The sequence below is a fragment of the Manis pentadactyla genome, chromosome 8 (assembly GCF_030020395.1).
Source record: "Manis pentadactyla isolate mManPen7 chromosome 8, mManPen7.hap1, whole genome shotgun sequence".
NCBI lineage: Eukaryota > Metazoa > Chordata > Mammalia > Pholidota > Manidae > Manis > Manis pentadactyla.
In genome coordinates, this window is record NC_080026.1 from 60,901,207 (window position 1) to 60,913,220 (window position 12,014).

Sequence of the window (12,014 nt, forward strand, 5' to 3'; positions counted from 1 at the left end):
AATGTATATAATTGTCAAATAACTATATTGTATACCTGAAACTAATATATTTATAATATTGTATACCAACATTATAAAAAATAAATAGAAAACAAATATCTGAGTCCATACTGATATAAATAAATGGTAGAATAAATAAGTGGGGAAAACAAAAACTTTCCCTTACAGAAGAATCTCAATCAATAAATACAGAAGGAAAAAATAAAATAGAAAAATCATCATTTAGAACACCACAGTAATAATGGTTGCAGGCAAGATCCACCAACAAAAGCTAAAATGTATGGCCAAATCTCCAACTAGAAACAATATATTTGCATAGCCTCAAAAGGTCTCTCCCCAAATTTACTAGTAAATGTGATAATGGTTTAAAACAGGACCACAATTCAAGATGGAGCTTATTTCCCCTCCAAGTGTCCCCTGGATTTAGCAACCCACTTCTAAGTATAGATTGGAAAGGGAAAAATTCTGACTATAATGTGGAAACCTGTCAGACACCAACCTTACCAAGTAATCAAGGTTAGTATAGTCATGTTGGTACCTTTATAAAGTAGGCACATCCTCTCAGTGGTATTCTTCCTAAAAATGTATAACCTCAGTCTCAGGAGGGGAAACCATCAGACAAACTCAAATTTAGGGACATTCTTCAAAATATCTGACCACCATTCTTCAAACATCGGAAGGTCATAAGGGACAAGAAAGACCAAAAAGCTGTTACAGATTCGGGGAGATTAAAGAGACATGATGACTAAATGTACTGTGGTATCCCCTATTGGATCCTTGACCATTAAAAGATTACTGCTGGAAAAACTGATGAAATCAGAATAAACTATATAATTTAGCTAATAGAATCGTAACCAATGTACAATGTTAACATTAGGGGAAGAGGAGTGAAAGGCATATGGGAACTACCTTTGCAGTTCTCCTATAAATCTGAAATTATTAGAAAACAAAAAAGCTAAAAAATGACATTGACTAAAAAGTTTACTCTATATTGTTTTTTAAAAAGTGTGTTTTAAATAATATACCCCGGTTACCGTATTGTGCTGACGATGTCAGGAGGATGTACATGTAAAAGTATATTTGATTCCAGGTGAAGTATGGTCAGTTCTGGGAGATGAGAGTGCTTTCTTCTTTAAGCTTGGTGTTTGAGCAGTTTCTTATATATGAACAGATTTTGCTGTTACTATTAATACCGAATTGCTGGCTTTTTCCTGCATTCCGGAGAACAAGTATGCTAGTGACATATTATTTTAGTTTAGATAAATTTACCTGAACTAAAACACCATCTGTCAATAAATGATCTAAATAAAATACCACTGTCATAATGAAATCCAGCGCACACCTGTCCTCTGGCTTGTGTGAAAGGCCGGCTGCTCTGGCACCCGTCCCTTGCCAAGGCTACAGGACGTCGGACAGCATCTCTCAACGCGGAGCCAGGCAGCACAGCTGCCTCCCAAAGGAATGGGCACAGTGGCGCCAGAGAGGGGAGTCCACAGAAACATTCCAGAGCAGCGTTTGGACTACGTTGACGCCTTACACGGTTACAAAAGCCCTGTTGGCGGTGTCAGCTTACTCCCAGCGCGGCTGGAACCCCTTCTTCCCCCAGCAGCCAGGAGCCTCGCTCCCGCGCCAGCCCGCCGTCTGCGCATGTGCGACCCCGCCTCCTCCTCCCAGCTTGTTCTTCCCGGCCTTCACTCAGTCGTGGGAAACAATCCGTGGCCCCCGGGTCCATGCGGAGAGGGAGCTGTGGAAGCGCCGGAAGGTAGGGGCGAGGGCCAGCGCGGCTCTGGGGGGCCGGCGGAGGTGGGTGGGAGCCGCGGGACGCCAGGCGTCTGTGGTGCCGGCAGAGCTGAAGGGACGGCGGGCGCGGGCGTCTCCGTCTAAACGGAGGGAACGGGGGCTCAGCGGCTCGCGGGGTTCACAGGCGTCCAGCTCCCTGCTTCAGGTGGCCCGTGCCCGTGTTGCGGTCGCGGGAGAGGAGTGCGCGTGCGTGACGTGAGCGGTGGCCCTGCGGGGAGGAGGTGGGACTGCGAGGAAGAATGCGTGCGCTTGCGCGACGTCTGCGCGCCCTGGGCGTAGTGCCGCGTGAGCGTGCGTGGTTTGAGAGCCAGGTCCACCCGGACTGGTGTCGGGAGTGTGGGGCTGCACGGGGGTGCCGGTCTGGCTTCTGGTCTAACACCAGCGAGTTGCCTGCAGCAAGTAGCCGACGTGAGACGCGATTTCCTTCTCCATAAGACGCGGATATCAAGAGCTGTTGCCACGTGTGTACTAAGTACTCGTTTTGTTAGCCCCCGTCATGTATTAGTTGTGTGTGTCAGTGCAGCTGGAGCCCAGCGCGCCCCCAGGCCTCCATTCCGCGATTCACTCATCTGAAGGGGCGGGGATGGCTGGGTCAGCTAGCCGCCAGTTCGCCCGGCCCTAACATGCCCCGGAGCCTGAGTTATTTCCCGTGTACTCATTTGTTACTTATGTACAATCAAGACAGTTTCCTGAAGCCATCGAAGGCTGTGTGCCGTGGAAGATCTGGGACAATTTTAAGAAGAGAGGTGAGCAGGAGCCGATGGGTGGGCACACAGCCGCTCGGGAAATAGCGCTTTGACAGTTGGTGAGGGCGCGGTCGGGGGGTACCTGTTAAAGGCTCAGCCGCCAAAGCCACGGAAATTGTCATTACCCCTCCCTGTTCACCCTTCACTCGCCTCATATTCCTTTCACTATGCCTCGGAGCGAGCTTCCCTCAGTCCCCCAGCTTTGAAGGCATCCAGAGAGGCACTGAGGTTCTTGTTCTCTTGGCCTTAGAGACAGAGACACAGGCCCTTTTTGGGTTATCTGTTTTGATCTCATTTCTCATTTGAAAAATAAAAATAAAACTGAGTCTGAGGTGACTGGCTCACAACATGCAGTTAGTGGCAGAACCAAGATTAAAAGTCAGGCCTGCAAATTCCTAGGCCACTGCCCATTTTGTCACTGCGAAGTCAGGTGTTCGTTTCTTATTAAAAGATCCCTCTGAAAACTATAAGCAGGTTAGAACAAACATTAATTTTTTTATCTTGAAATCCGCATCTCTTTTTTCAGAGGTTTCTTGGATTATGTAACCTCAAGAGATTAGTGGTGGTAGCAGAAAAATAAACAATATGGCTAGTTTTTTTCCCCTACATCAGTTTTGACAAATCCATAGTGTTTCCCCTTTTACTGTTATATGTTCAACTCATCTTCTCATGTTTTTAATTTTTCTGTGTCACAGAACCTAAATTGGTAATAAATCAGTAAGAAACAAATGTTTACATTCTCTCAGTGAAAACTATCATGTCTAAGTTCAACACATATGGGAGCCACCACATGGACATGTAAGTATCTTGTGTGTGGCACTGTGTAGGCAGGGGAATCCAGGAACTGCAAGGCAGACCAAGTCTTTTCTGACTTTCTTCTTCCTTCCCTCCTCAGCTCTCCCTCTTCCACTAAGAGCAGAAAATGAACAAATCCCAGGTGAGTTTTTGCTTGTTTACTCCCACTTGTTATAAAATGTGTTTTCTGAAGTTTATAAGGATTCATATTTTTAAAATGAAAAAATAGAAGTAGGTAAGAATTTGTATTTTTAAGAGAAATAGTAGCAAAGCCAAAATAGGGCAGTTGACAGGATTAGTTGTAGGATTTTTAATTTTACAGTTATCCAAGTTAGTGTAAAATTTTCTCTGACCTTTCTAATAACCCTGAAATAAACACAATATATTGCCTATAGTACTTTCTCGGAGGACATAACAGTGCCAAAGCAGACTCAATGCACATGCTTTTCAGGGCACCAAACAGTGAGGTTTGAATATACAGCTCTTTCATGGTCCTGTCTGAACCACAAATAAAACCTTGAAGACCTGGCAGAGAGATTGCATGTCCTCAAAATCACTCTCCAAAAGATGTTTGTGTCAGCTTGTTTGTATTTTTGGCTTGAGTGTCAGGCATTCTGGCTTTTGTTTCTGCATTTCTCATTTACATTTATGTGTAAATAACGAATGCAGTCTTGCTCCTTCACCCCCATCATCTAAATCACTTCTGAGAAAAGCCACCAATTGTAGTCAAATCCAAAAGTAGACAAATATAGTTTTTGTCTTTACCTTTGTCTTAGTTGGCCCTTCAGTAGCATTTGATACTATTCTCCATAGTCTCTCTGTTTGGAAAGCCTCCTCTGTTGTTGCCCATGACACCGCCCTGCTAGCTCTCCTTTGCTAACTCTGAGTCCCTTTCTATTCCTCATGAAGTTGGCCTTTCCTTTTGCCCAAGATATTGCATATTTCTGCTTTTATTGTGCATCCATTCTTGACCCACTGCTCTTCTCAGTCCAGCTATTTTTACAGACTGGTTTTGTCTTGTTGTTTTTAATAAAATATTTTTGAATTGGTAATATATTAATATGATTAAAAAAGCAAATGATACAAATGTTAAGGAAATATTTACACTACCATTTTCTATATGATGCTTCTTCCAGGTAGTGTAACATTTCTCCTCTAAACTGAGACACTCCCCTGAGAGTGAAAGAGGTTCTGTAAACAGTTATGCTGGGACAACTGGCATAGAGTGGGGGAGTCCCAGACAAATTGGAGTGTATTGTCACACTACTGTAGGTATCCATTATTTCCAGTTTCTTATTTGTCTTCCCAGTGTTAATTCAGTTAAAATGTGTGCCCGCTTCCCTTATTTAAAAGGGAATCCATTACCCTTAGGGGTTCTCATACTTAGAGGCACCTGTCCATCACAAGGATCTTGTTAAAATGCAGATTTTGATTTAGTAACTCTGGGTGGAGCCCTGGATTCTGCATTTCTAATAAGCTCCCAGATGAAGCTGATTCTGCTGATCAGGGACCTGCACTTTGAGTATCCAATCTGCACACAATTTCTGGTTCTTTTTTTGCTTTTTATAACTTCTTTTTTCAGCCTGTCCCAGACTTTGTGTAGCCAAACAGGAATTGCTTCATCTTTGTTATAACTGTATAGTAGTTAAAGTGTGAATGCTCCATAGTTTATTAAATTAGTTACTATTTCCAACCTTTTGCAACTACAGACCATGTTTTAATGAATAATCTTGTACATAGAGGTTTATTCTATCAGGTGAATTTACAGAAGTGGGACTGCTAGGTCAAAGGGTAAATAAAAAAGATAAACTTGATTGGTTGGTAGAATTATAATATTTTGTATTCCCATTGACTTGTGTGAGAGAGTTTGTTTCTACACAGCTTCTCCCACACATATGTGGTTCAAGTTAGGGAATTTGAGAGGTAAAAAGTGGTAGATTGCCTTGCAATTTTCTTAACTATGAGTGAGGAATGTTCTTTCATGTATCTAAAAGATGTCTTGTATTTATATTTCTGTGAACTACCTATTCATATCTTTGCTCATTTTGCTCTTAGGTTTCTGACTTTTGTTTTTCAGTGTCTAGTTAACTTCTTTATATATTAGGGATACCAATCCTTGTCTATTATGTGAGTTACAAACTTTTATTTTATGGTATATCATTTATCTTTTGATAGTTGCTCATGGTGTTTCTCCCCGTGCAGGTATTCTGTTTCAGGACACTCCACTCCACTTAGTCATTTCCTTAGGCTCTTCTTGGTTGTGGCAGTTTCTCAGTTTCCTTGTTTTTGATGACCTTAGTAGTTTTGAGGAGTACAAGTCAGGTGTTTTGTAGAATGTCCCTCAATTGGGAATTGTCTGCTGTTTTACTTAAGATTAGGTGGGAGTTGTGTGTTTCCTGGAGGAAGACCACAGAGGTAGATTTATGTCATCTCATATCCAGGGTAAATGTGTCTTACCACAGTTGTATCAGTGTTGGTCACCTGGTTGAAGTCATGTGGTCAGGTGTTTCTGCTGCAAAGTTACTCTTTTTTCCCTCTGTTTCATACTATAATCTTTGGAAGGAAGTGGGCTATTATACTACACCTTCTTCTTCATAGTGGAGTAGCCACATAAATCATTAGGAATTCTGCACAGGAGATTTGTCTGTTTCTCTCTTATTAATTTATTCAGCTTTATCAGTATGAACTCATGGCTAGTTATTTTATAGTTTGGTTATATTACAGTCCAATATTACCTTGTTTATTTTGTGCCAGTTTGGTTATCCAGAGCACTTGGCATTTGTTCCTGTGCCCTTTTGACACATCCCATTATTGTGTTTTTGTTTGTACTTGTTCCTTACTTCCTAGTACTAGAAGGTATTCCAGGCTCATCTTAGGTATTCCATGCCCTAGAATCAGCCCTTCTTTCCTGAAGAGCTCTGGTTCCTTTTATTGGAACATGCTGTTAGAAACCAAGATTGGGAGACTGTGATATAAACCAGAATCGTTTTGTCAGTAGTGTGTCATTACTTGCAGACCCTCTAAGATGACTGAACAAGAACATATATGTGTATACTAACTCATGTATATACACATTTATAAATATTTCAATATGTAACCATCTGTATCTATTAAGCTAAATATTACTTCACACTGATGTCTCCTGCTATAATCATTACTATATGGAACATTGTAGCCTTCTCCTCTGGCATCTCAGTAATCTTCCACTCTGAGAATCTGGCTACCTCCACCTACATCTTGCTTACTTAATTAGTTCAATTCCAGCATATATTTAGAAGTGACTTGAGAGTTGTTAACCGATGGACTCTTGGTTCCTTCAGTTTTTGGCCATTATGAATTAAACTGCTATAAACATTCACATGTAGGTTTTCGTGTGGATGTAAGTTTTCAAACACCTCAAGCATGAAATTGCTGGATCATGTATGAAGACTATGTTTAGCTTTGCAAGAAACTGCTGAACTGTTTTACAAAGTTGCCATATCATTTTGCATTCCTATGAACTATGAATAAGAATTTCTGTTCTGCATCTGGACCTGAAATTGATACTGTCATTTATTTTGAATTTAACCATTCTAATGTGTCATGGTATCTGATTTTTGTTTTAATTGCATTTTCCTAATAACAAATGATGTTGAGTATCTGTTCATGTTTATTTGCCTATCCATGTATCTTTGGTGAAGTGTTTATGTTTGTTCAGATCTTTTGCCCATTTTTCAATTGGGTCTTTTGTTTTCTTACTATTATAGGAGTTTTAAGAGTTCTTTTTTATACTTTGGGTGCAACTCCTTCGCTAGATATATGCTTGCAGATCTTTTCTCCCAGTCTGTGACTTGTCCTTTCGTTTTGTTAGAATTGTCTATGCAGAGCAGATTTTATTTTTAATGACACCCAGCCTTTTTTTTTCTTTGTTGAATGTACTTTTCCTGTTATATCTAAAAAGTCATCCACAAATCCAGGGTTACAGGGATTTTTTTCCCATATTCTATATTTTATTCTAGAAGTTTTATAGTTCTACATTTTACAGTTAGGTGTGTGATTCATTTTTAGTTAATGTCTGTGTAAGGTGTAAGGACTGAGTCTAGGTTAATGTCTTTTGCATAGATGTCCAGTTGTTCAAGCACCATTTCTTGAAAGCCTATCTTTTCTTCATTTAATTAACTTTGTGCCTTTGTCAAAAATCAGTTGAATATATTTTGGTGGATCTGTTCCTGGACCCTCTGGCATTGATCTGTGTGTGTCTCTTTCATCAATAACACAGAGTCTTGGCTACTTGAAGCTCTGTAGTAAGTCTTGAAATCAGGTAATGTGAATCTTCTTTTTACTTCTTCCCCACTATATTAGCTATTCTAGATCCTTTAACCTTTCTGTATAAACCAGAATTGTTTTGTCAATATCTAAAAAATGGCTGGGATTTTTATTTGAATTGCATTAAGTTTATACATAAAGTTGGAAAGAACTGACATCTTAATAATAATGTCTTCCAGTTGAGAAGATGGAATATCCATTTATTTAGATCTTTGATTTCTTCCATTGGTTTTTGTGTTTTTTTATATCCCTGTATATGTTAGATATGTATACTTGAATACCCTTTTTTTGGTGTTACTGTAAATGATTTTTTTTAAATTAGAAAATTGTTTATTCAGATACAAGAAACCAGTTTACTTTTTTATATTGATGTTGTATCCTGTAATGTTGCTGTAGTTGCCTATTATTTCCAGGAGTTTGTTTTTTCTTTCTTTTTTTTGTAGATTCTTTGGGATTTCCTACATTGACAGGCATGTTGACTTCAAATAAAGACAATATTATTTTTCCTTTCCATTCATATACCTTCTGTTTCTTTTGCTTGTTTTGTTCTGTTTTTGGTCTCACTGCACTAGCCTAGGACTTCAGTACAAAGTTGAATAGGAGCGTGAGACAGGACATCCATCCTGGCCCTGTTCTGTGCTTCAGGGAAAAGTGTCCAGTCTCTTAACATTAAATATGATGTAAGCTGTTAAGGTTTTTGTAGATGGTCTTCATCAAGCTAAGAAAATTCCCTGCTATTCCTAGTTTGCTGAGAATTTTTATTGTGAATGGCCGTTGGATTTTGTCAAATGCTTTTTCTTCATCAGTTGATATCATCATGATTTTTCTCCTTTGGCTTATTGATGTGCTGGATTATATTGATTTTTTTTTTAAGTTGACCCGGCCTTCCATACCTGGAATAAATTCCAATTGGGTTATGGTTTGTACTTCTTTTTATACATTGTCTAAACAAAACAGATTTTATTAACCAATATTTGAGAATTTTTACATCTATGTTAATGGGAGATCTTGATCTTAAGTTTCCTTATAATGTGGCTTTGTCAAAAATCAGTTGAATATATTTTGGTGGTTCTGTTTCTGGACCCTCTGTTCTGTTGCATTGATCTGTGTGTATCTCACCACTAACACACTGTCTTGGTTAATGGTATAATGTATATCTGATTTGGTACTGGTGTTGGTCTCATATAATTTGTAATGTATAGTTTAGAAATGTTATGTACTGTAAGAAATTATGGAGATTTAGTAATTTTTTTTCCTTAAGCATTTAGTTGAATTTGAATGAGTAGACTGGTGCTTTTTATTTTAGAAGTTTTAATGATTGATTCCCTTGTGGTTTTTTTTTCACTTTTTTTTTGAATTATAGTTTATATACAATACTGGTTTCAGATGAACAACTTAGTGATTCATCAGTTATATGCATTATTAAATACTCACCATGATCAGTAGTTACCATCTGTCACCATACAAAGATACTGCATTATTGTGAGCTATAATTCCATTAGACTATATTTCAAATTGTGTGATTAAATTATTTTCTAATTTCAGTTTGTACCTCTTTATCCCCTTCACCTATTTACCCATTCCTCCCTCTCCCATGGTAACGAACCATCCATTCTGTTTATGAATCTACTTCTGTTTTATTTGTTTGTTTGTTTTATATTTCACATACAAGTGAAACTATATGGTATTCCTTTCTCTGACTTATTTCACTAGTGTGGTACTGTTTAGGTCCATCCATGTTGCTGCAAATGGCAAGATTTTCTTTTTCATGGATGAATAATATTCCGTTGTGTACACAAACCACATCTTCTTTATCCAGTCATCTTTTGATTGTTGCTTCCATATCTTGGCTATTGTAAATAATGTGGCAGTAAACATAGGGGTGCATATATCTTTTTGAATCAGAGATTTTTTCTTTTTCAGGTAAATTCCTAGGAGTGGATTACTGGGTCATATGGTATATCTTCTATTTTCAGTTTTTTGAGAAACTCCCACACTGCTTTCCATCATTGCTACACCAATCTACATTCCCACCAACAGTGTTGGAGGGTTCCCTTTTCTCTACATCCTTGCCGACACTTATTATTTCTTGTTTTTTTCTTGTTTTTTTGGATAGTGGCCATTCTGACTGGTGTTAAATGATATCTCATTGTGGTTTCTATTTGCATTTCCCTGATGATTAGCAATGTGGAGCATCTTTTAATGCGCCTGTTCGCCATCTGTATTTCTTCTTTGGAAAAATATCTATTCATGTCCTCTGCCCAAATTGGGTTATTTGTGGGTTTTTTGGTATTGAGTTGTAGGAGTTCTTTATGTATTTTGGATATTAACCCCTTATCAGATATATCATTTACAAATATATTCTCCCATACAAGAGGTTGCCTTTTCATTTTGTTGGTGGTTTCTTTGTTGCACAGGAAGGAGCTTTTTAGTTTGATGTGGTTCCACTTGTTCATTTTTGCTTTTCTTTCCCTTGCTTGGGGAGACATACCCAGAAAAAACTTTGTGATGTTTATGTTCAAGAGTTTACTGCTTATGTTTTCTTCTAGTTTTATGGTTTCATGTCTCATATTTAGGTCTTCAGTTCATCTTGAGTTTATTTTGGTGTGTGGTGAAAAAGTGATCCATTTTCATTCTTTTGCATGTAACTGTCCAGTTTTCCCACACCATTTAGTGAAGAGACTGTCTTCTCTATTGTATGTTCTTGCTTCTGATTCAATTTTTTAAGCAGGCACAGGTTTTTTTCAGGTTTGTCTTTCTCCCTGTGGATATTTGGTAGCTGTGTCTTTTAAGGAATTTGTCCATTTCGTCTAAGTTAATAGTTTTTCAGGAATATAATTATAGTATCCTCATATTATTCTTTAAACATCCTTAAGATCAGTAGTGTCATATTTCAACATTTTTGAAAGACGCAATTTATTTTCCCTTTTTTCTTGGTTAGATTTTCTGGAGGTGTATTTTATTGACCTTTTCAAAGAAGCAGCTTTTGCTTTCACTGATTTTCTCTATTTTTTTCATGTTTTTCAAGTTCATTGATTTATTATTTATTTTTATTTCCTTTATTTTGCTTGCCTTAGGCTTAATTTGCTTTTTTTTCTCTAGTTTATTGAGGTGAAAGCTTAGGTTAATCTTTCTTTTCTGATATATACATTTGATACTCTGCACTGCTTTTACTGAATCCCACAAGTTTTAATAGGCAATATTTTCATTTTTATTTAAAATACTTTCAGACTTCTTTTGGGACTTCTTCTTTGACTCATAGGTTATTTATAAATGTGTTTAATTTTCAAGTATTTGGGGGATTTGCCAGCTAAATCTTATTGATTTCTCTTTAATTCCATTGTGGTCTGAGAACATATTTTGTATGATAGCTATTGTTTTAAATTTGTGAAGGTGTGTTTCTCAGCCTACACTAGTTGTCTATCTTAGTGAATGTACCATGTGAGTTAGGATAAAATGATAGAATATACATTGTATTGTTTTGGATGGACTATCCTATAAATGTAAGTTAAATCATGCTGGCTGATAGTGCTGTTCAAGTCATCCATATTCTTATTTTGCTGCTTGATCTCTCAGTACAAGCAGAAAGCTGTTGAAGTTGCCAGCTATGATGATAGATTTTTCTTTTTCCTTTCAGTTCTGTCAGTTTTGGCCTTTACTCTCTCGTTAGATGCATTGTGTTTCAGATTGTGTCTTCTTTCTCTAATATGATTTTGAATCCATATAATGAATTCTTAATTTTAGATATTGTATTGTTCAGCTCTAAAATGCCCATTTTATGTTTGTACATGTGTGTATCTGTATGTGCGTGTGTGCATGCACATGTATTAGAGGTCCCCAGGACTATCCCAGGTTCAGTGATTGGCTAAGATGACTCAACACATAATAGCATAAGTTATGGCTATGACTTATTAAAGTGAAGGGATACAAAGTAAAAAGAGCAAAGGGAAAAGGCACATGGAGTCCAGAGGAAACCAGGTGCAAACTTCTGAGTCTTCTGCCAGGAAACTCTTAAGGCCTCTAGTAATCAGATGTGACAATAAACATGAAATGTCTGCCAGTGAAGCCCAGTAAACAGTGCTCATAGCTTTTATCAGGTTCTGGTCACAGAGGTAATATCTGCTTTGCTCATAAAAAAATTCCAGACTGTAGAAGGAAGGCATGTGTGCAGCATAAAGCATATTGTGTATACAAACAGTTTAGGTTCAGTGCACCATTCTTATCAGGGAATGGTAAGAACCCTCCAGAATTCCAGTTCCCAGATGTGAGCCAGTGGACATGCTTACAGCAGACTTGTCAAAGGAGAGCAATCTCAGGCCATATGTCTGAACTTTTCTTATCTTATTTTGTTAACGTTTTCCTCTGTTT

At 38.1% G+C, this 12,014-nt stretch overlaps 1 protein-coding gene across 7 annotated transcripts in view; it reads left to right on the plus strand.

Moving 5' to 3' along the window:
• The first annotated feature begins 971 nt into the window (after positions 1-971).
• LOC118929357 (zinc finger protein 248) overlaps positions 972-12,014 on the plus strand; it is a 31,929-nt gene continuing 20,886 nt past the window's right edge. For 3 of the 7 annotated variants that reach the window (XM_036919380.2, XM_036919374.2, XM_036919378.2), the window contains exons 1-3: positions 1,771-2,546; positions 3,242-3,344; positions 3,442-3,483. In XM_036919380.2, coding sequence (XP_036775275.1) covers positions 3,469-3,483 — 15 coding nt within the window. In that variant the 5' untranslated portion in view covers positions 1,771-2,546; positions 3,242-3,344; positions 3,442-3,468. The other 4 variants (XM_036919375.2, XM_057505796.1, XM_036919376.2 and 1 more) reach the window with 4 other exon arrangements.